This window comes from Heloderma suspectum, chromosome 1, assembly GCF_057233095.1.
Source record: "Heloderma suspectum isolate Gila_16-S chromosome 1, 16-S_ref, whole genome shotgun sequence".
NCBI classification, from domain to species: domain Eukaryota; kingdom Metazoa; phylum Chordata; class Lepidosauria; order Squamata; family Helodermatidae; genus Heloderma; species Heloderma suspectum.
The window spans coordinates 321,176,139-321,201,334 of record NC_139458.1 but is presented as its reverse complement, the minus strand read 5'-3'; the positions used below and the strand labels follow the sequence as shown (position 1 = coordinate 321,201,334).

Here is a 25,196-nt window from a genome sequence, read left to right as displayed (position 1 = left end):
CCATTTTCTTGGTAGAAAGGCAGGGTACAAATAAATAAATAAATAACTAGCTAGCTAGCTAGCATCCTCGGAGCAAACTTTTCCATGTCATAACTGATGTTCTAATACAGGGGTGGGCACCCTCTTTCAGCCCAAGGATTGGATTCCCTTTTGGAGAAGCTCAGGGGGCCACATTCCAGTGGTGGGTGGGGCCAAAGGCAAAAGTAGGCAGGGCTGAAAAATCTACCCCCACCATTCAGTTGTTACCAATTTATAGTAGGAAGCATGTCTACTCAGAAGAAAGCATGAGCAGCATATGTACTCAGAAGTAAGCAGGAAAGAATCACTCAGAACAACTTTCAAATATTGTCCCAAGAACAATGTCTCTGTAGGTCTACGCAGATGTGAGCATGAGCATCATGTCTACTCACAAGCCAGCAGGACCAGCATGTCTATTCAGAAGTGAGCAGAATGTGCCTTTGCAGGACAAGGCTCAGAAGGAAGCAGGACTGAATCATTCAGCAATTTTCTCCCTTGGCCCCACAGGGAAAAGCTCTTAGTTCTTCTCATTTACTGATTGGAGATAAGAGTTCTCCCCTCAGTGGCAGAGGGGGTAGGGCCAGGGGAGGAAGCTGCTGGGCTGGATGGGAAACCCCGGGGGCTTTATCAGGCTCACAGAGCAGAGGTTCCCCATCCGTGTTCCCTGAGGTTCCCCATTCCTGATTTAATACATGAATAGCCAATGAAACCACCAACATTATCATTCTATACATCACAACCAGTTGTACAGCTATTTACAATTAGCAAGGAACAATTCATTATACTACAACTTGCATTAAATGGTCAGTAATATTTATTTTTGTCATAAGGACATTATCTGGTTCAAGGAAAGGGCAAAATCACTACCAAGGCACTGTAGGTTGATGCTGCTTTACCAGCAACAAGTTGGTATGGTAAATTTGTGGCTTAAACTTTTGTAAACCACCTTGAAATCTCTGATAAATGGCAGAATATAAATGTTTTAAGTAAAATAAACAAACAAAATAAACAAATGCCAAAACCAAGTTCAGTCTAGCAGTATCAGTCATAGTTGTTGGGAATAAATGCCTTATTCAACACTCCCATGCCATGTAATAAGAATTCTCCCATAATACTCCTGTAGTCTTCCAATTTTAGACTATGATCACCATAGGTAATTATAGGGTGTGGGTTTTTAGCCGTTTTAAACATATAAAATTTATATCACTATTAGAAAGTTGTGTGGGATAGTAACATTTTAGAATATATTTTTGTTACGTTAGGGTATACCAAAGTATTTGATAAAGTATCTTGGGTCATACTATGTGTGCATCGTAAGCTGACCATCCCTTGCTCTAGACTCTGCAAAATGATTCTAAATGTTTTATGAGCAACTCTTCCATTGTTCTTCTTGGCCTCTCACAATCTGAGCTCTCATCTATGAAGGCTTTTCTGCTAGAGGATGCAAACTTTATTCACAAATGGAGGACCAATAATAGCCATAGAAAAACCCAAGAACAAGAAAGACAAGTACACAATAGGTATGGTACCCAATGCATTTTGAGGAACCTCATTTATCAAGGACAATGTTTAACGTTTCTTGATATAACTGCTTGGGACAAAGTTTCTAGTACAGCTCAACTAAGGAGATGCAAACTTTATTACAGAGACTGAATGCACACTATGGCCCAGTTCAGACAGTCATCTAATTAACAAACAAGCCACAGCAAACCTTTTACGTTTGGTAGACTATTATACCTTTTTCATGCATCTGTGAAGTTAACTCTTGTATGCACTGTACAATCAATAAAAGTTAATTTGTAGTAACTATGTCCAATTGAAATCACAATTACATTTTGACTGCTAATGTTAGTGTCATTTTAATAAAATCATCTAAACACATTTATAATTACTTTAGCAGGACTCAGACTGGCCATGAATCATATCTTGTTGAAATAAAAGCTTAACTCTGACCTGGACCAAGAAGTGTCCTGAACTGGAAAATCGAGCATCATTTTCATTACTTTCGTTAACCTGCTTCATTAGTTGCAGCAGTATCTCAACAGTTCCCTTGCTGACCATCTCATTAATGAGCTTTGTATTTCCAGATATGAATTTTATTGCACCCATACAATAGAGAAAGGCCTCAGTGTTTGCTTGCAAGTCTTCAGCTCTCAGAATCTCAAGCAGAGAATCTGTGGAGAAAATTGATAATACTGGTATGAAAGTTTCTGTCTGATGCCATTTCTGTTCATAGCATTAGAGAACAATGTTTACTGAACTTTAAATTGAAGTGATTTAGAGACTTTAAATATAATGAGTAGTATCCAATTTAGTGTGAGCACAAGAACACTTGCACAGTGGGGATATCTTACCCCATCCTTCCCACATTGAAAAGCATCTCCTAAGGACAGGGAAACTGTTCAGGAAAGGCCTAGGATATGGGATGAGAGGCTGCAGCATCAGCAAAAATCAGTTTGAGGAAGCTTGAGATAATGAGCTCCCATTCACACAAGCTACCTCTGTCCAATTTTCCTTAATTCCATATTCCCAGAAGGGCCTCCTGCCCCACATCCCAGACCCCAATTCTCAGGAGAGGGTTTTGAGAGGCAAAGAGGACTTGCATGGAGAGGAAAAGGTGGGAGCTCACCTTAAGCAAGTATCCTTGCATGAGCGAAGCATTATATTGTAAAAACCTAATTTAACAAAAACTCAATTATTGTAAAAACTGGCAGATTAAGAAGTAAATTAGCAAGGGTCTGCTTTATTATCCTAGTTTGAATAGGTTGCTTATTATGGAAATTGTTGGTCATGATATTAAAAAAAAAAAAGATTGGTGACAATGTGCTTCAGAATTTTAGTACCCCACAATAAGAACTATGTCCCATGTTAGTTTTACAAACAGCTTGTCTCTCTGACAGCAGAAATCAGCTATAAACATGGTTCCCTCTCTGAGATTCATGCCCTTTCTTTGAGAGCCAGCAAATGTGTCTGGAAGAATACATCACATTACATATACCAAACTTTAAGTACCTGTTGAGTTCCCAAGAGATGAAGCATCTGTTTGTGCTTCTGATTACCTAGGACTAATTAGGATGCTCACTAGTTTCAAGTTAGCAGGATGGATAGATAGGATAGACAGAATAGAGTGGGGTTATGATTTTTTTCCTGGTGCTCATTTGTGGATCATTAAAGTCCAAAAAGTTTAAACCAATTATCTGGGGCTTTTCCTCCTTCCTTGAAGCATTAAAGATGGACATACATAGTGGGTGATGTAGAGCTGAACCACAATATAAATTATTTCTGGAAATTTAGAGGGTTTTATGCTTAGGATCTAATAAAGGGAAGGAAAATTTTTAAAAAACCCAAAATCAAAATGTATCTGGAAATCATGTTAGCATTAGTACTTTATTTCTAGACTGCCCCTATTTCACCCACAGTATATTTAGCAGTATATTTTCCCTTCAAAATTACAAAAGATAAATTACAGAAGATAAAATAAAATCATATAAAATAGAGTACATACCCAAAATTCTATCATTTTGAATGAGGGAATCATTTTTTTCATTCCTGCTTATTTTAAATACCAGTTTGCAAACATTAAGCAGATTCTTCCCACTCACTTTCAGCTACAAAGAAGGGTGGAAAAAGAGAATAAAGTAATGTCAATGAAATCACTAGATTAGATCCTCTAGCTTCTTATTCATGAACAGATATTCAAAATCCTGGCTGAACTGCAGTGTAGAATCTCATGGACATAAAATGTGTTTACTCAGTCCTAACAAAGTTCTCCAAGAAGTGGGATAAAATCATATTGAGTTTCTATATGTGCAATTGTACAAGAAAGCTCTTTTTACGCAGAGCAATACCATCTGTGTGAGAATTCTACTGTTTCTTCTTGCCCAGAGTATGGCTGGGGAAGCAGGACAACAACCACCCAGCTTCACTAATTTGTGCAGACTTTTTATTGTAAACTAGTGGAACGTACTGGATGACCCTACAGACAATGGAAACCTCCAGTCTTTCTTCATCTAATTTGTTTCACAACATCCCCATAAACAGAGACACAAGTAGGGATTCAGAGAGGTATTGGGGAACACTACTAAACAGGCAGTGCTGGTTTTCTGCAATTTTCCTGAGGGATATAGACATCACTCTGGCTCTCTTGTCTTGTACACTTTGCACCTAACTGATGCTAAAAACTTTTGCTGCTGTTTCCTGGTTTTCCATCCCATTCCATGCCACATTCTGGCCGTTTAACCAATACATGCCTGCCAGAAGGACACTCCAATGCATAGAAAGAGCTTCCACATCACACCATGATGGGCATTTATCAAGAGCAAGGGAAGTTGGAGGCAGAAAGTTTTTCACTGAAGACAGACTTTGGAGATGTGGCACAGAAGGAAGGTATCCAAAGTGGTTTATGAATATATACAGACAGAAACAATCCTAGCTTCCTCAAGTATCACCTAGGAAGTCAGGAACCTGGGTGTGGATGCCTGTGCATTCCCCCCTCACCTCCTCCCTTTGCACACTAGCTTCATGCATCAACCCTGGTCTCTGTAAAATAGAGTTCCCTGTTGCATCCAAAATGGAGGACTCTGGTTTAATGTTGGCTTACTAACAAGGATCTTAAACTATGGTTTGATCCTGTTGTGAGATCCTGATTAGCAAACCAACATTAAACCAGAGTTCCCCATTTCAAATGCAATAGGGAACTCTATTTTAAACGGACGAGGATCAAAGACAGCACATGAGGGGAGGAAATTACATGTGAGCTCAATTCTTGTTCCTGGCTTCCTAAACTATGGCAGCCTTCCCCTATCTGATGCCCTCCAGATGTATTGGACTACAACTCCCATCACCCCTAGCCAGCATAGCAGGTTGGGGAAGGCTGAACCATTGTAGGAAGCTGGGATCATTACATCTGAGCTGGCCCCGTGACATCATTAGCCACAGAATTCTGGGGTTCTCCTTTTCCCTGCACTCTTCAAAAATGATATTGCTGCTCCTTCTCCCCTTCTTCCCACAAATATACATGTTTGTCATTAATGAGAAAAAATGGTAAGCATGCATTAAATTCTAAACAAAAAATAATTTAGGCATGGCACAAAATTAAAGGGCATGATTCAAACAAGTTATGCAATTTTTAAGTTGCCACTGTTTTCAGAGGGAAAGATTTAAGCATGGCCTTAATTCTCCAATTGAAAACAGTGGGACTTCACTGCAATCTGAATGGTCTACAGGCTGTATTTAAGAATACTAATAAATCCAGTGTGGCTTTAAAAAAATTTTTTTCTAGCTTTCATGAGCAATATGGGCTAAAAGTATAGAAACTAAGAGGCAACTAAAAGGTGGCTCATAGTGATATTCATGGGCATAAGTCACAGTGATTTCTACAGATGTACCTCACTTTATTGCTACTGAAGCTGTGATCTTGAAGCCTATTTTTATAGGAGTGAAGGGGGGGGAGGTGTTGTTTGTTTTTTACAACTGCAGTTAACAATCCAAAACTGAGAATATCCAAGATTAATAGTCAACAAGTCTGTTTCTGAGCATCAATTATTCTCAATTTTTATTTAAAATTGCATTGAGTGTGACAATGTGTGGCAATAAAAATACCTTTAATATCTCAGGCTTATTCTATATTTTCAGTGTGGAACAAGAGCCATTACCATAAGATACATATAGAACTGTGAATTATTGACCCGGATTACATTGAGAACATATCTGTCACGAAGTTCTGCTGCACTAACCACGCTGAAATGATGGGGAGTATCTCCACTGTGCGACTGAAAAGCACCTATGTAAGGGTGGAGCCAGAGAGGATCATGCAGGAGAATTTCTCAGTACACTGTACCCACAAAATACAGTGTAATGCAGAACTGAATCTAACACCTGCTAAATTCTATTTAAGTTCATGTTTTTAAAATAAATTTCACTAAACCACTTGTCAAATCTCTAGTCAATGTTATTTTTAAAAGTAACTAGTATTCTTTTATCACTGTGCCTAATATATTTTAATGCTATAAAACTGTTGGATCTTCTCCCCACCCACATATACTTTCATTTTTTTTTAAATTAGAGCTTTCTTCTAAGAAATGTTTTATTGTGGGTTACTTCGTAATGAAATATTTCAAAGAGAAAGATCTTGTAGCATTTCTTAATGATGCAAGACCTCTGCTTTATTAGCTGGCTGCTTATGATTTTCCAGTTTGATAGATAGCACAACATGAAAGAAACTTGTGAATACATAAATGTGTGGTACAAACAACAATGCAACACATATAGTGGGATACTAGGTAATGGAACACAAACACAGAAATTTTCTGTTTAATATGGCAGTTACTAAAACACACACTCTACAGGATTTCTATTTCAGACTTGTTATAAAACTATGTTAATCCAGTATGTTTGAACTGCCAACTCAGTTTTTCTGTGTGTGGCCTCTCTTTTTGAGAAGTAGTAGTGTTTCATAATTCTTAATGATTATATTTGTTTTTACCTAATTAATTAATTACATTTCTGTACCACCCAATAGCTGAAGCTCTCTGGGTGGTTCACAAAAATTAAAACCATAAGTACCTTAGTGCACATCTTTTTGTTCTGGAGATATATTTGATGAAGCGTTCACATATTAAAGGCCAAATAGAGTCTAGCATACTTTCCCATGAGGCTTTCAACCGCTAAGCTGCAAATGAGTGACACTGTTTCTCCAACATAAAGACCAAAAAGCCAGACACACACGCACCCTTTTGTAGGAGTATTTGTTCCTTCAACAACTTCTCTTGTCAGAGTTGTTTTTTTCTCAGGGTTGTAATACTTGGACAATAAGACTCTGACCCAGGTCCAGAACCGATCCAGGATCTGAAGTTCCTCCATGAGCAGGACTCCCCTTCATTTAAATGGAGGGGACAGCAGTGTACCAGTATTGGGGTTAGGTGGGAGATAAGCTCCATTTAAGTGAACAAGGAAAGCCTTGAAGGTAGGAATTCTTCATGTGCCCCACACTGAGGGCAAGCAGCAAGTTCTTACAAATTATGAACAACAAATACATTCGGTTCCCTTGTATTGCCATTACGGCAATACAAAAGCAGTGGAACTAGGGAACCGTTTCCAGGTACTTGAGGATGAGACTGGAGGACAGCCTGCAGAGGAAGAATTACAGGGGAACCTGCATGAGAGCGAGCAAGAGGCTGAAGGTCAGCGAAGAAGAGGCAATGAAACCAAGGCCTTCAACAACAAGAAGACAAGAGTAGTAGTAGTGGGAGACTCCTTGCTGCATGGGATCGAAAGCCAAGTATGTCGCGAAGACCCATGGACTCGCCAGGCATGCTGTCTCCCAGGAGGACGGATTAGAGACGTGACTGAAGGGTTGCCTACACTCATAAAGCCCACTGACAGGTATCCCTTTCTTCTCATCCATGTGGGAACAAATGATACTGCCAAGCAAAGCTACAAAGAAATCACGTCAGACTTTGAAGTTTTGGGAAGGAAACTCAAGAACTTTGGGGCCCAGACAGTTTTTTCATCCATCCTTCCAGTAGTTAGAAGAGGGATAGAAAGGGAAAGAAAAATACTCGGGGTGAATGACTGGTTATGAAGGTGGTGCTGGTGTGAGAGATTTGGATTCTGGGACCATGGGCTATACTTCCTGGAAGATGGACTGTTGGCAGGGGATGGATTACACCTCACAAAGGCTGGGAAGAACGTGTTTGGCCACAGCATGAAGAACTGCATCAGGAGGGCTTTAAACTGAATACTACAGGGGAAGGATACGTATAGTTGGGGGTAACAAAGGATGAAGGCTCATGCACCACAGCAGAGAGAACAGCTCTAATAGTGCCCAATAATAGTCTTCAGAAACAGGAAGGAAGAAAGCCAGACTATAAAGCACATGGTCTTCGATGTCTATACACTAATGCCCAGAGTATGGGAAACAAATAGAATGAACGACAACTCTTAGTACAGGAGGGAAATTATGACTTGATAGGTGTAACTGAGACTTGGTGGAATGACTCTCATGACTGGAATATTGAAGGATATAACTTGTTCAAAAAGAAGAGGAGGAACAGAAAGGGAGGTGGGGTTGCACTATATGTTAAAAATACGTATCTCTGCACAGAAATACAGGCGGATGAGCTTGGTAGTCCCATCGAGAGCATCTGGGTTAAAATAAATGGAGCAAAGAATAAACGGAACATGGTGGTCAGAGTCTACTACTGGCCACCCAATCAAGGAAAAGACAAGGATGAAACTTTTGAAAAGCAAACAGCCAATGTTTCAAGGAAGCATGATGTAGTAGTAATGGGGGACTTCAATTTCTCTGATATTTGTTGGGAGACAAATTCTGCAAAACATGGCCCCTCCAGGAAATTCCTGACTTGCGTGGTTGATAACTTCCTCCTACAGAAAGTAGAGGAAGGAACTAGAGGATTGGCTATCCTTGACTTGATCCTAACCAACAGAGACGACTTAGTGGATAAAGTAGCAGCTATGGGAACTCTGGGGGAAAGTGACCATGTTATACTTGAGTTCTTGGTTCTAAAGGAAGCAAAACCGAGTGTAGCTAAATGCGTATCCTGGATTTTAGGAAACCCAATTTTAATAAACTCAGAACAAAGATAAGTAAGATCCCATGGCAAGTGACGCTAATGAGAAAAGGAGTCCAAGATGGGTGGGAGTTTTTATAAAAGGAAATTCTAAAGGCACAATTACAAACAATTCCAACAAGAAGGTGGAAGACAACAGAAGAAGCCAATGTGGCTTCACAAAAAGCTTAGAGATGACCTGAAAACAAAAAAGGACACTGTCTTAATATTCATCTTTGTAAGCCACTCTGGGAGCCTTTTTCAGCTGAAGAGTGGGGTAAAAACACCCCTAAATAAATAAAACATATAGGAAGTGGAAAGAAGGCCAAGCAACAGTGGAAAAAAGGCCAAGCTTTTCACAAAAAGCTTAGAGATGACTTGAAAACAAAAAGGGACACATACAGGAAGTGGAAGGAAGGCCAAGCAACAAAGGAAAAGTACAGGCAGGTAGCACAGAATTGCAGGGATGGCGTCAGGAAGGCTAAAGCTGAGAATGAGCTGAGCTTAGTGAGGGATGCTAAAAGCAACAAAAAGGCTTTCTTCAGGTATGTGCATAGTAAAAGACAGAGGAAAGAAATGGTGGTTCAGCTATTAAATAAGGATGGCAAAATTATAACAGATGACAAGGAAAAGGCAAAAGTGCTCAATTCCTACTGAACTGAGCTCAGTCTTCTCCCAAAAGAAGGTCTATGAGCCCCCTGGCAAAGGCAAAGTACAAGCTGAAGGGGCAGGATTGCAGCTTGAGATAGATAGGCATATGGTCAACGAGCACCTAATTACTTTGAATGAGTTCAAATCTCCAAGGCCAGATGAATCCATCCTAGAGTAATAAAGGAACTGGCAGAAGAACTCTCAGAACCACTGTCTATTCTCTTTGAGAAATCATGGAGGATGGGTGAAGTGGCAGATGATTGGAGGAGGGCTACTGTTGTCCGTATCTTCAAAAAGGAGGAACCTGAGAACTACAGACCAGTCAGTCTGACATCAATCCCTGGGAAAATTCTGGAGCAGATTATAAAGCAATCCATCTGGAAGCACCTTGGAAACAATGCAGTGATTACTTGAAGCCAACGTGGATGTGTCAAGAACAAATCCTGCCAGATGAATCTGATCTCATTTTTGGATCAGGTAACCTCCCTTGTAGACTGTGGGAATGCTGTGGATATCATATACCTCTACTTCAGCAAAGCTTTCAACAAAGTCCCCCATGATATCCTGATGAGCAAACTAGATAAAGGTGGGCTAGATGAAACAACGATCTGGTGGATCCTCAGTTGGCTACAGAATCGGCCTCAATGAGTGCTTATTAATGGGATCTTCTCAAACTGGGGACAGGTAACGAATGGGGTACCGCAGGGCTCAGTCCTGGGCCCTGTGCTCTTCAACATTTTTATTAACGACTTGGAGGAGGAGGTGTTGATCAAATTTGATGATACAAAATTGGGCAGGATAGCTAATACCCTGGAAGAAAGAAACAGAATTCAAAGTGATCTTCATAGGTTGGAGCACTGGGCAGAAAACAACAGAATGACATTTAATAGGGATAAATGACAAGTTCTGCATCTAGGAAAAAGAAACCAAATGCACAGTTACAAGATGGGCGATACTTGCCTCAACAATACTACAAGCGAGAAGGATCTTGGAATTGTTGTCGATCACAAGCTGAATTTGAGCCAACAACGTGATGTGGCTGCAAAAATGGCAAATGCTCTTTTGGACTGCATTAATAGAGGTATAGTTTCCAAATCCTGGGAAGTACTAGTTCCCCTCTACTCAGCACTGTTTAGGCCTCATCTGGAGTACTGTATCCAGTTGTGGGCACTACACTTTATGATGGATGCAGACAAACTGGAGAGGGTTCAGAGGAGGGCAACAAAGATGCTTCAGGGGACTGGAAGCAAAGCCCTATGAGGAGAGACTGAAAGAACTGGGCATGTTTAGCCTTGAGAAGACTGAGGGGAGATATGATAGTGCTCTTCAAGTACTTGAAAGGTTGTCACAGAGAGGAAGGCCAGAATCTCTTCTCGATCATCCCAGAGTGCGGGAGACGGAATAATGGGCTCAAGTTACAGGAAGCCAGATTGCGGCTGAACATCAGGAAAAACTTCCTGACTGTTAGAGCAATATGAAAATGGAACCAATTCCCTAGTGGGCTCTCCCACACTGGAGGCATTCAAGACGAAGCTGGACAGCCATCTGTCAGGGATTCTTTGACTTAGATTCCTGCACTGAGCAGGGGGTTGGACTTGATGGTCTTATAGGCCCCTTCCAACCCTACTATTCTATGATTCTATGATTCATTCAAGGATCCTGCCAAATTTCTTTTTTGAATGAGGACTTTTAGAATATGACAGTTATACTTGCAAATGAGTTTAACAGTTTTATCACAAATTATATAAGTGAGGTTCACATGGCATAATAATGGCCCACACTATTATTAGATGTACTATACTATGATGATGGTGATAGTGATGGTGATGCTGATGATGACTTACAGAGAAGAGCATTCCAAAGACAGTCAGGGAATTACTTTGGATATTAATGGTGACTACAAAAGTAATCAATGCTAAAAACAGAAAGAGTGGAAAGAGGCTTTTAACCATGGTCTGATTAAAAAGATATGCAACATTTTATAAGGGTCAAGCTGTGAGAGGGTGTTTTGTGAAAGCATTATTGTGCAAACTGGTCTTCCTAATTTTCTGGACTAGGAGATATAGTATGAATTATAATAACAACTAATCATTTTCTTTTTATTTTGGTTTCTTTTGTTATTTATCTCTTTGGCATACTGTCAGTTGTTTAGTTACAAGTGATGATATGCTGTTATTTATGATGCTGTCCCTTTGAAATATCCTCGGTACACTTACGAAAAAGCAAGCTGCATTGACTCAATTAGGTTTCTTTTCAAGTAAATGTAATTAGGTTCAGGTGAGCTGACTTGTTGGCAAGGAGCTTGTTTGAAGGGAGAAACCCTCTCATAATGTCACAGTTACTTCTTCTGGGTGTAATTACGCTGATTGTTAGTTTAAAAAATGTTTGACTAATTTCAAATAATGTAAATAGAAGGTATTTTTATCTATTATTTAAAGCTTACTTTCCCTTCTTTGGGCTAAAATACTACACATACTTGCCTGGGAGTAAGCCCCATTGAATTCAACAGAACTTACTTCTGAGCAGACACGGACAGGATTGTGCTGCCAATCTCTTGGATTTCAAAATGAATACCAACAGTCAAATATGAAGTGTTAAAAAGAAAATTAGATGTAATTTTTGATCAGCTAATACTGATGAATTCTGTAACTTTATTTACATTTATTTAGCAGTTCAATTAAGTTAATTGAATTTCTCAGGATATAACATGCAATTTCACACAACTACGAATTCTTCCCCAACCTGGTGCCCTCTAGATGTTTGGACTACAATTCCCAGCATTCCTGACCATTGGCCATGCTGGCTGGAGCTAATGGGAGTTGAAGTCCATAACATATAGAAGGCATCAGGTTGGGGAAAGCTGTTCTAGAATATATAAACATTCCACCATAATCATGATTTAGCTTAACTTACGCCCAGAATAATTTTTGCTAGTTTTAGGCCAAGAGGATCTGAAGCAATGTCGACTAATTTGTATAAAGTCTTCAAAAACAATGTGCGCCTTTTACATCGCTTGCCAAGCATATTTCCTTCTTCCAAGGCTTGATAGAGAATAGTACAGGCATGGCAAAGGCTTTCTACATTGTCCTCTATTTGATGTGGGAAAGAAAAAAGCAAAATTAATCAAATATTTCTCAAAGCCACTGAGAAATCAAAAACAAACATAAAAAGTCTTAGAGAGATATCACAGAGCACTCAGTATGGAGAACAATGACTCTGAACACTACAGCCCCAAATCTTCTTCAGGTGCTCCCAAATGATGGGAGGAGAAAAATTAGCCCTTCCTTTAATAGTGATTTTGGCCAGGGCCACTTTTCTCCAGATACCATGCTTGTTATGAACCAACCCCCCTTCCTATCCTCCATAAAAGCAGTGCACACATATGTCATATGTAGGCTGCAAACAATCACCTTTACAATAGTGGCTAAGGGAGTAGCTGCAATGGCTCTAGGATCTGAAGCACCCTGTGCTAATTCTACATACTGATTCTTGCCTAGAATCCCACTGATTCTTACCTAAAGCCCACACACAGCTAAGCTGGGTAAGCCAACACCTCAGCCAGGGTCCAGCTGACATCAGGGGGCACAGCCTCATGCCCTGAAATCTGGCATCCTGGATTGGTCCCAGTCCAATTCCCCACCCTTGCCTTAAACAGTTACATGGGCCTCTGCACTAGGCATTCATGCCCAAGGCATAAATCTCATTACTTAAAGGGAGGGGGTGGGGAAATCACTGGCCCATGCTTAACAACAGTGCTGCAAGTATTATGAGCTATAAAGAAAAAAACCCTATATCCTATTAATATTCACTGCTTCTTTGAAATGTAATCTTAGATATATCCACCAGGGGATTTAAAACCTTGTTGAGAATCTTCCCCACACTTAGGGATGGCAGAGAATTCCACCACGGATCACGGTGAGGCCAAATGCCAGTGCATTCGGCCCCCTGAACTCCGTGGCGGAACGGCCTGCCACCCCCCCACGGAGCCCCCCCGGGACGAGACTCACCTGGGGCAGATCTTCTGGGCGGCAGCGGCTGCAGCGGCCGGTCTTCCGACCGGCTGCCGCCACCGCCATTTCCGCTCTTGTAAAAAAAAAAGAAAAGAAAGAAAGACGTGATAGGCCACGTAAAGATTTACGTAGCCTATCATGGCTGGGTGGGTTAAAAAAAAAACACGCGTATGCAAATGGCGGCGGCTACGGCCGCCGCCATTTGCGTTCCTTATTTTTGCCCTCTTAATCCACGTAAATATTTATGTAAACTATGACGGCGAAAATAAAGGGGAACGCAAATAGCGTAGCGGGTGCTATTTGCGTCCCTTTTTGATTCGCCGTTTTAGCCTACGTAAATCTTTACGTAGGCTAAAACGGCGAATCAAAAAGGGACGCAAATAGCGCCCACTACGCTATTTGTGTTCCCCTTTATTTTCGCCGTCATAGCCTACGTAAATATTTACGTAGATTAAGAGGGCAAAAATAAGGAACGCAAATGGTGGCGGCCGTAGCCGCTGCCATTTGCGTACGTGTTTTTTTTGTGTGTGTTTTTTACCCAGAGCCCTCCGCGGCTGGAAATCCAGCTGCAGACGGCTCTGGCCTGGCTGGGCCTGGCCGGCTGCTCCGCGGAGCTGCCGCAGAGCACAGCCAGCCGTGGAGGATTCTGGGGGGGAGGAACGGATCGCCTCCCCCCCCGGCGAGGATTCCGGGGGGAGGGACGGAACGCCTCCCCCCCAACATAATCCATGAACAGGTAAGTGACTTTCGTACATGCCCCAAATCTAAAATGATACTCCTGATAATAGCATTGTCAAGAGAATGTGGGTTGTCCCCGCAATCCAGCAGTGGGGCCATGTTATGATTTGCAGCCTCAGGCCACTAAGAAAATGCTAATTCAAAAACATTTATAGAAATAATCAATTAATGGAAATAATAAGCTTTGTAAAATCTATTTTATGGAAGCCAAAACAGTTTTGATAGAAAACTAGGATGTACCAGTCTCTAATTCATGTAAAATTGGTAAAATTTTCATATTCCAGTAGTTTTCTTCCTCTTCTATCTCATTTGCTCCCAAATTTTCTGAAATTTATAAACATATTATTAAAAGACCACATATCAGAATTCATTTTCAAATGTTCACAGAACAATGTATGGCAAAATGTATGACTCTGAAACCAGTACTATTTTAATACTCTGTAATGTATTCATAAGCAAAATCATAACATAATCAAATGTATACCATCTGCCCAACAAGTCAAAATTAAATGTTCCAATAAAATTTCTTTAGGAATACATCTTCATCTATCTTAATGGTAAAAAAACAAAACCGGATATTTAAACAATGAAGACTGACAAGTTGAACTTATTTTTCCATCTCAGTGGTTTATCGGTCATAACCACAGGTTTGCATTCTGGTCACAGAAATGACACTGGTCTACATTTATTGGTTGCTGTTTTTAGCAAGTAAATACAAGAGCCTTAGCAACTCTGAGCACGAGAAAACCGAGCACTACCTACCTTACTGGTCTAGCTTCTTTTCAGAAATGACTACAAGTCAACTACATTTCAACATATTAGTGCAGCTTTCCTTACCTGGTGCGCTCCAGATATTTTGGACTACAACTCCCTGGATTCCTGACAATTGGGCCATAATGACTAGGGCTGATGGGGTTGAAGTCAAAATATCCGGAGGGCACCAGGTTGGGAAAGGCTATATTAATGCATCACTTTAGTGGATTAACACTTTTTGGCCCTCAAAAATCATTTTTCTGGATTAGGTACAGAAAGCAGAAAAAATGCCGAGGGGGCACCCAGGGCTGCAGAAGGGGTGAGCATTTTTGGATCAGGGCTCTGTATGAACTGCCAAACAGATTATCAGGCCTCTCTGCTCTGACAGCACCAAATTAATGCATCTCCTTATAACAAAAATACATTGAAAAATAATGAACTATTTGTTTAGAGTTGGAAACAAGCCCACATTTAATATTACAATGCGATCATGCTTTAATATAGTGTATTTAGAGGAGAAATGGTTTATTAATCATCTCTGTATACCAGTTGCTGGGGAACACAAGCAAGAGGCTACTATTGCATTCATGTCCTGCTTGTGAGCGTCCCAATAAGCATCTGGTTGACCAATATGGGAATAGAATGCTAGACTAGGTAGGGGTCCAGCAGGGGTCTTTTTATGTTATTAGAAATACAGGAAAAAATAGAAAAACAGCTAGGTTCTTAGCATTGTAAAATAGCTTGTCTACATAATCACATCTACCTATGTCAATCTATACTGTATGAGATTATATTTTGGACTATTTGTACCCCAATTCCAAACAGAGGCAATTGTTGCCTGTTATGCTATCTTAACATCCTTGCACTGCTAGAATACCACAATATATACAATATATGGTGCAGCTGCTGTATACGCCATCCCAATCACTTTGTGATGTGCTGGCTCTAAAGTGCTGATTTAGCAAGTTAAAGGATTAGGCAGGCAGATCATTTCTAGCCTAGTTTTTAAACGCATTGGAACAGTCAGAAGTTTTATCTTATAAAAGTAAAATAAAGCTAAGAGCCACTTCAAAGAACAGCCACAGGTTACATCACTGGTAAAAAAACCCAACAACACAAACTTAAAACACCCAAATAGCGTGTCTATTCATAAGAACGTAAAATGAATGTATTTATTTATTTTATTGATTTAAAATATTTTTAGGCTGCCTTTAAGGGGAAAAGCCTGCTCAAGGCAGTGTATATAATACAATTCCATAAAATAATAAAACAAAAGTAATAATAAAATTAATAAACACTAGAAATAACAACAAACATCCAACCCAGCAGTGGGTTGCTAACACACCAGTGCAGCTAAAAAAATTAACAGTCCAATAAAACAACAAACAAGAAAATGCCAACGCAAACAGATGGGTCTTCAGAGCTGTCCTAATAGCCTGTAATGATGGGGCCTGAAGAACCCAGAAGGCAACTCATTCCAGAAGCACAGGACCACACCAGAAAAAGCTCTCTTCCCTTGTATTTCCTTTATGCCAGCTGCAGCCCTACCTGGAGAGGATGGACCTTGCCTTCATTATCCGTGCACTAGTGACATCCAGGCTGGATTACTGTAATGCACTGTATGTGAGGCTGCCTTTAAAGACTGCCCAGAAAGTTCAGCTGGTGCAGAATGTGGCTGCCCGAGTGTTGCTGAGGCGATTTGATCATATAATGCCTATATTGCCCCACTGCACTTGTTACCAGTGTGTTTCTGAGCCCAATTTAAAGTGCTGGTTTTGACCTTTAAAGCCTTAAATGGTTTGGGACCAAATTACCTGAAGGACCCCCTTCAGCCATATCAGCCTGCCCTCACTTTTAAGATCAGCAAGAGAGGCCCTCCTCATTTGCCAACCTGAGAAAGCAGAGGTATGGGAAAAGTCATCCTGTGGACTTTTCCCATACCTCTGGAACAAGTTGCCATCAGGGGTTTGCCAGGCCCCATCACTGCAGGTTTTTAAGAAGGCCCTGAAATCTTACTATTTTACTCTGGCCTTCCCTTGATTACATGCTATCGGAGTGGGTTGTAGCTGCAGTTGCTGTTGTAACTTTTATTTTATGCTGGTATCTGATGTTTTTTTTAAATAATTGCTGTGGTGGTTGTTTTTATTGCATTTTTACTGTTTAATGTGTTTTTACTGTATTTATTGCTGCATTGGTTATTGTGTGTTCTACTGTTGTACGCTGCCTTGGGAGGGCTCCTCCCTTGAAAGGTGGTGAAGAAATGAATAAATAAAACAATAAAATAAATACTGACCAACCTAGGTGCCCTCAAAGGTGGGCAATTGAGTAGGGACTCTGTTGCTGATCTTACAGCATGGTCAGGCTAGATGGTCCTTCAGCTGACTTGATCCCCAACCACTGAAGGCTTTAGAGAATATAACCAGCACTTTACATTGGGCTCAGAAATGCACCAGTAACCAGCGCAGCTGAAGTACTATACAAGTCAGATGATCCAACCACCTCATCCCCACCAACACTCAGACAGCTGCTTTCTGCACCAGCTGAGATTTCCAACCAGTCTTTAAAGGCACAGTATAGTAGTCCAGTCTGGACATCACTCATGTAAGGATAATTGAGGCAAGATCTGTCCTCTCCAGATGGGGCTGCAGCTGGTGTACCAGTCTAAGCTAGTAAAAAGCACTCCTGGCCACCTGAGCTGCCCACGTTAGGCCTTTAACCACTCAGAAAAACCTCCACTGGATGACACTGAGGAGGTGCAATAATTATGCAGGAGTAAGATTTCTTACTTCTCTGCCTCAGAATAAGATCAAAGATGGATTCTTATCTGTGTCCAGTCATATTCATTACAAGTCTTCCATCATTTGCATTCTAATTATCAACCCTGTCATTTCATTGTCTTCAACATACCAAGTAGACAACACAGCTCAATGACTGGGCTGAGGATGTTTGGAAGTGATCATATCAGCAGGCCAGGTCATTCCATCATTTCAAGCAGAGACCAGAACCTTGGCAAGACCACCAGCTAAGCCTGCCAGGAAATCCCCACAAGACCTCAGAAATCCATTTTGATTCATAAGCCTCCAGGGGTGGACCATCAGCCTCAGCTTTCTACTCCTGCAGAGATTATAGGCAGCCTGAAGGTCAAACCTAATCCCATAAATATCTGTTCATACCAAAGGAGTCACTACTGCTCTCCCATCCACAGATACTTTCCTCCCAATCCAGAACAGAAAATGAGATTCTGCCACATGGGTTGGACCAAATATTATCTGAGACAAATCCATGATTGATGCAGTGGCCATGAAATCCTGAGCTGCTCTCAACCAGGTAGCCTTGGTGTGAATATTAAAGTCTCCAAGGACCACCAGCATTGGAGGCCTCAATACCACACTCTAGACCACCTTCTGTCTAGGGATGTGAAGGCCTGGAGTCTCTATATTCCAGAGTTAGGCAATCTCCAGATGTTTCGGATTAGAACCCTCCATAAGCCCCAGCCAGCATGGCCAAGGGTCAGTGATTATGTGAGTTGTAGTCCAAAACCACCTAGAGGACACCAGATTGACTACCCCTGCTATAGACTAAGGCTACCCACTCCCGCCCTTCTAGTCAAGCTTGGTGCTGTACAAGAAACTCTGGTAGACACATTTGGGTCACCAGGTTTTGGTGACACAAGCCAGGTTAGCTTGCACTTCAACTATTAGGTTGGAGATGATACATCCTTTCCCAAAGGCCAATTTAGCATTCATCAACAGCACCTGAAGGACAGAGGGGTCTGCAGGAAAGCTACCAAAGTAACTGAGGCTGGAATGTATGGGAACACAGCCACAGTTATCTCAATACCCTTTCCCTCAACTGATATGATCATCTCCCACCACCGTTACTCTCTCTGCTCTTCATTACATTTACAGCGATCCCACCTTCCTCCCCTCCTAAACACATAGCAAATTGACCCCAAATCCCACCAAGAACTCAACCCATTCAACTGGCCTGATAACAAGATAGACCAGCAACCTTCTTTCCTTTTCTGCCAAAGGCCCAGCCCACCACACCAGCTAGATATTACAAACAAAAAGTCCCACATTCAACTCTATTTTTCTATTTCAGCACAGGTTTCTCCTTTCAGAATCCTGCCCCTTGCCCTTGGTCCTCTCCAAAGTGACCCCTCCCCTTTGGTGGTGGCCTGCAGGTGTTGGCCCAGTGGCAACAGCCTTCCAGATAACCCCACCTCTCAGGAAGTAGTTGTGACTCAGCAAAACAGAGGTAAACCCCGCTGGATCAGACCAATGGCCTATGTAGTCCAGCATCCTGTTTCCCACAGTCCCCAACTAGATTCCTATGGGCATCTACTGTTGTTAAGGAAGCTGACATGCTGTACCAGACCACTTTCAGGATTCTCAGCATGCCAGTATCTGGCCAAGAGAATAACCCTAACCATGTTTACTTGGAAGTAAACCCCAATGGGTTCAGTGGAAATTACTTCCAGGTAGCACTGCTTAGGATTATAGCCCTATTCCTTATATTTGTAATAAATGTTATTCATCATTTGTATTTCTAGGAGTGTCTTAGCAAAGAAAACAGTTAATAAGCACATTATATGATCCACTGCTATCACAGTGAGTATAGTAGATCTGAATAAGACGACATAATGAAAATTAATTAAAACTATGAATAGTACTAATTGCTTTCTAAATTTGCTGATGCAATCCAGAAATATACAAGAGAGTAAAGAGATTTAAAATCTATACTCAACCAATACAATGGGCCAGTTTGCACATAATGCTAAACCATGATTTAGCGTTACATGTATGAGCCTCTGTGAGCCAGGCAAGACTGGGAGGACACTGAATCAGCATTCAGTGTCACTTTCCCCAAGTCCTGGCTTGTTGTTAAGTACAAACCAGTACTTATGATTTAAAATAAACTCTACTCAATTGCTAAACAAGCTGACTTCAAGCCATGTGGTATAAATCTGGCTTGTTTAACAAACAAGACTTTATAAAACCATGACTTGTGGGGGCTGTCTTCACAAGCGATTTGGTGTGAAGTTAGAGTAGTCTGAATTCCTTTGCAACAGATGACGTCATCACCAATCTGCTGCCAACCAGCCACTTCCGTCTTGAAAAGCCACATTTTCTGAAACTTCTTTTATGCTGACTTTCTTTTCCTGAAAGCGGTTTTAGCACAGTGTGCCATGTCCCCCCACATTAAATCCTGGGTGTGCCTGTGACCTGGCAGTGATGCAGTCAAGGGCGTGGGGCCCCCCATTCTCTCTCGTTTCCCCAATGGAAGTATCCCCCTTTCTGTGCATGTTTACTCAGAAGTAAGAAATAAATCTTGCTCCCCTGCAGTGAAAGGGTTAAAGGCTAACTTTAGTAACTTGCGCTAAAGCGCTCCTTCACTTCTCCGTTGCTTTCTTAATTCACTGTTGCGATGTTGTGCTTCTTTGATGTGTAGTTTCTCTGATGTAACGTTGTTTCTCTGTCATTATGTAAAGTCCCTTCTCAGATTTATTGCAGTAATGATCTTTTGGGTTTATGGGAGCTTCTCATTGCGAGCAGGGAGGAGAAAGGGAGAAGGGGAATTGGAAAAAACAATTCTGCGGCAGAGTGCTGGAATGGGGCGAAATTGCGGTATGGGGAAGCTCTCACAGGGAGCCATCAGATGCTGCACTTGATTTTGGCTTCTTCAGGGAAATCTGCACACATAGGGAAAATTCACTGCTCTCCATTCATAATAATGTAGTAGCAGGGGGGAGCCTGGACAGGGGTGGGAAACAAGTCTCTCTTATTGGTTGAGCAGACCCTAGTAGGTTGATGACATTCAGTTCTACCCCGCCCCCCCCCCAAACCTGGAAGTATGTTCCTTCCAAGCACTGTGTGACTCCCGAACGCCAGATTTTGAAGGTACAGTCCACTTGCCTTTTCTTGATTCATGTGTCCCTGACAGACCAAAGCCGATTCCATGAAAATCCGGGTAAAACTCCAACGTGCTTCTCATTCCATTGTTGTGAAGATCCCCCCCTAGTTTGTATATAACAAGCCAGAAACTGGGGAAAGTGAAACTGAATAATGGTTTAGTCCTACTACCAGGCACATGGGAGGAGGAAAAAGAAGGAGGAAGCACTCAAGCCAGAGTCTTCACTTAGGCTCACAAGGTCTTGTGCATGCAACATTAAATCATGGTTTAGCATGATTATGTGCAAACCAGGCCTATGTGACATACCCGACTTAGCTGCAGACTTAGTCCATTCAGTGATGTCTGGACATAATAAAGGACTTTCCTGCCTATTAACCTGGTCACTAAAAAGAAAAAAGAAAAAAAAAGGATTAACACATAGCAAAGTGTACAAAAATGTCAAAGTCATGTACATAACAGCAGTCTCACCTTCCATGCAGACAACTGAGGAGGCTTTCTGGTAAGTGAAAAGCACATCCTGGTATTGCTAGACCTTGCCAAACCATCCCCATACACAGCACACGTGTTGTAACCTCAGGTCCCAGGGCTTTCCCAGCAGCCAAAACAAGCAAATATATGCTAACTCCAGAACAGTTTGGGGAGGAACAGGTCCCTGTATTTTATTAATTCTACTATTTATTATTGGGATTTATACCCCACTTAACAGGGTAATTTACAAATGTTCTGATAGATTATGGAGTTAGGCTCCCCCCTAACCCAATGAAATTTCCTCTGATCTAATTGGGGCTGGGGTTGCCTATACTTGGTGCAGCCAACCACAGCTTGCAATCAGCCCACTGCCATATATAAATTTCAATCAATTAGGAAAAGCAGATGGGATGCAGCCCCAGAGTATTTTTCTTCATCCTGCATGTCTCCCTCCCCCAGTTCTTACTTATCTTTTCTGTGTCATAAATGAAATAGTCATTTCTTTTATACTTAATCTCATATTATATATATTACTTACCTTTTTAGATGTTGGGTTTAAACAGAACTTTATACAATATTTTGTAAATAAATCTAAGCATGCTGCAAAAAAGCATTACACCACAAGAGGCCGCCATTATTGAACATAACACTATTGCTACTGAAAACTGAGAGAATCACAACACAGGACATTACTGCCAGGAGATAATGAACTGAATTCAGGTGCAGAGTCTTAAATTCTACAAATGCCACTTTCTTAGAGTAGCAGAGCTAGTACAAATACAAAATGTATATATCAACTTTTGATTTTTAAAAAAATGTATACGTTTTAGTCATTTAACAGTTACTAAAACCAGGTAAGGCATTTCTTACAAAATAGTGTTTGCCTGGAAATTATCATCTGTCATTTCTATAGCAATTTTCAGTGTTCAAAGCAGTCACCTGTGAAACCTTCAGAAGACTCAATTCCATTTCTCAAGCCTAAGCAACAGATTTCCAAAGAAAATATATCCATCGATTTATCTGTCTTGGAAACCCCACACCCACAGGAATTTGTCAGATAACAGCAATTTATCTCAATTGTGGTAAAGACTTATGGAAAAGGGAGCTCTTCTTGGATTTCAAAGGTCCCTGTTTAAACTACTCTGTACTAATTTGGTGAAATTTTCTTGGGGGAGCAAATTTTTAAATGAAGCATGATTTATGGCCTACAATGCCAATTAATCTGCTACACTGTGCTTATAGTTACATACTTGTTGTGAACAGCCTAAAGAGCTTTAGCTACTGGCCAGTATAGAAATAACATTCATGCCTCAGATAATATTGTATTCCAGAAAAATGGGCCACAAGGATAAAAATCAAATGGAAAACCTAGATTAGAAGAGGATGTTATAATTATGTAGTTGGGTTTTTTTTTTAAATCAACAACTATAACTCTAAGCATGCACCTGAACAACATGGACATATTTAAAAATAGAGGTGCCTATTATAAAGACTACTCTACCTGGCAGTGTAAATACTGGGTCCTAAAGACATTCAATCCACTTAACGTAAGATTTTCATCTTCCAGATTACTTCACTACCATAATTAGGCAATGTCAAACCATATTCAGTAACCACAGTGAAGCTCATATAGAACAATCTCGCTTAAATGCTAGGATTTAACCATCTAGTGTTCATAAATAATATGGACAAGGAAAGGTGAAATGGTGTTGATAAAGGTAAATCAGTTTTGGTGAAGGTAAATACATTTAACTGCAACAATAATTTTGCAGAGTAAGCTACAAATTAAGTATTTCAGCATACCTGCTAACTTAACAATTATCGCTCTGTGTGAGGTTTCTTCTCATCAATTATGAAGAACAGTATTCACTTGGTACCAAAACTAATTTCTAGCCCTGCTGCCATACAAAATGAGCAGAGCAAAAGCAAATTTAGGAAAGCTCTATACATTAGAGATGGCGGAGAAAAGCGCTATTTGCGTTCCTTTTTTTCTGCAGTAATAGCTTACGTAAATATTTACGTAGGCTAAAACTGCGGAGAAAAGGGAACGCAAATGGTGGCTGCTATAGCCGCCGCCATTTGCGTACGTGGGTGTGTTTTTTTTTCTTCCGGAAGGAAGGCTGCCCAGTGGCCAGATTTCCAGCTGCGGGCAGCCCCGGCCGGCAAGTCTGTGGAATCTCTGCGGAGCGGAGCTGGCCAGAGAAGGATTTTGGGGGGAGGTGCGGAGCGCCTCCCCCCCACCGTGAATCGCCTCGTCAAAAAGGTAAGTGACTTTCGTACATCCTTACTATACATTTTTTTCAGCCAATGGAATTCATAGTATTAAAAAAAGTTGAAGTGACATAAATCAATTTAGGCTGCAATCCATTTATCTGGGAGTAAGCCCTGTTGAACTTTACAACCTGGTTCACACATATCGCTAACCCATGGTTTATTTGAATTCTGTGTTGTTGTGATGTGCAAACCCAGCCACACTAACAAACCATGGTTTGTTAATCAGAAACCCAGAAAGAGACCCCATGGTTTGTTGTAGGGTTGTGAACTCTAGATTGTTTAAACTATGAGTTTAAATGAGTTACATGCAAACCCAGAACTGTGGGTGGTTCATGGGTTGTTTTGCTAAGCTACAGAGGTGGGGCCAAGAGTGGTAAAAAAAATCCAGCTGCTCTACATGTCAGTACTTCAGTGCCACAAAGGTATTTGGATACAGGGATGGAGCAAGTGAAGGAAGAGGAGAAAAACAACTCAGGGATTGAGAAAACAAACTGCCGTTTGTTCAATTGTTTGCCAGACAAACACTGGGTAGGGCAAGAAACCATGACCCAGTTGACATGTCATAGCAGTAAATCCTGGGTTATTTAGCCCATGATTGACATGGTTTGTTGTTGGGTTATCCACTGGGTTGTTTAGCCCCTAAACAACCTATCAACCCGAGTTCACATGTTATGCTGAGTTCACATCCAATCATGCCCATCAGAGATTGTTTACAGAAAATGGATGCAACACATCCCTGCAAATCATGGGTTAATGAATGAATGGGTTAATTAACCCATGATTTGCAGACGGATGACGCCATGACATGCAAACATCCCCCATGAGTTAGCCATACGTTAAATAAACCATTAGTTAGCATTATGTGCAAACCAGGTCTATGGATTCCATCCTACACCACGTGATTCCATCCTACACCACGCTGGCAAGTAAGACAAAAGAGGAACTATAGGTTGATAACCACTAGGGAATTTAGCACCAACAACACCTACCTGAATGGAAACAAAATGAGCATCTCACTGATGTTAATGGTGCCAAGGACACCACACACCAAAAAAAAGGTATTGCCGATGAATAAGGAGATCTGTTTTTTTCATTACAGTCTTCGAACTAGGGGTTGGAGCCAGTCTTTGAGGGCATGCAATGGAAACTCTGCATCCAGGATCCTATTCACTTGATTCTCTTTACGCTCAAGGGTTATCAGTTGCCATTATTGGCAAACAAAATAATCTTGCTCCAGACAAAATGTACCTTGGGTCTTCTAGGAAGAAGAGGTACAAGAGGCTTGAACTAATGTAAGACACAGACTGGACTCACTGCTGCTTGCCCCCAACAATTCCTGGCTTAAACAACCCAGGAATTGTTGTTACAAGTGAAAATGGGTTTAGGTTTTGTATGTTTAGATCCATAAAGACTGGGTAGGTGGGTGAGGGGGGAGATAGTGATTTCCTATTGTCAAAGAAAAGGGTTATATTATGTAGTTATTAATTTTGTAAACAGGTGTCTACCCATTTTTAAATGTTTTATAGTTTACAGTTTTCTCCCCCCTCATAATATTAGAACATGAGGTCATCCCATGAAGCTGACTGGTGGGAGATTCAGGACACATAAAAGGAAGTACTTCTTCACACCGCGCATAAAGATGTAGTGATGGCCACCAACTCAGATGGCTTTAAAAGCGGATTGCACAAATTCATAAGGTTATCAATGGCTACTAGTCTTGATGGCTATATGCTATCCCCAGTATCAGAGGCAGTATGCCTATGTATACCAGGTCCTGGGGAACACAGCTGGAAAGGTG

The 25,196-nt window shown here is 41.0% G+C and overlaps 1 protein-coding gene across 7 annotated transcripts in view; it reads right to left on the bottom strand.

Moving 5' to 3' along the window:
• Nucleotides 1-25,196, bottom strand: part of ARMC2 (armadillo repeat containing 2) — a 63,788-nt gene that overhangs the window by 25,289 nt on the left and 13,303 nt on the right. For all 7 annotated transcript variants that reach the window (XM_084827243.1, XM_084827240.1, XM_084827244.1 and 4 more), the window contains 5 exons: nucleotides 20,963-21,039; nucleotides 14,228-14,311; nucleotides 12,153-12,328; nucleotides 3,524-3,626; nucleotides 1,972-2,192 (listed from right to left, as the gene is read on the bottom strand). In XM_084827243.1, coding sequence (XP_084683369.1) covers nucleotides 1,972-2,192; nucleotides 3,524-3,626; nucleotides 12,153-12,328; nucleotides 14,228-14,311; nucleotides 20,963-21,039 — 661 coding nt within the window. The remainder of the gene's footprint in view (nucleotides 1-1,971; nucleotides 2,193-3,523; nucleotides 3,627-12,152; nucleotides 12,329-14,227; nucleotides 14,312-20,962; nucleotides 21,040-25,196) is intronic.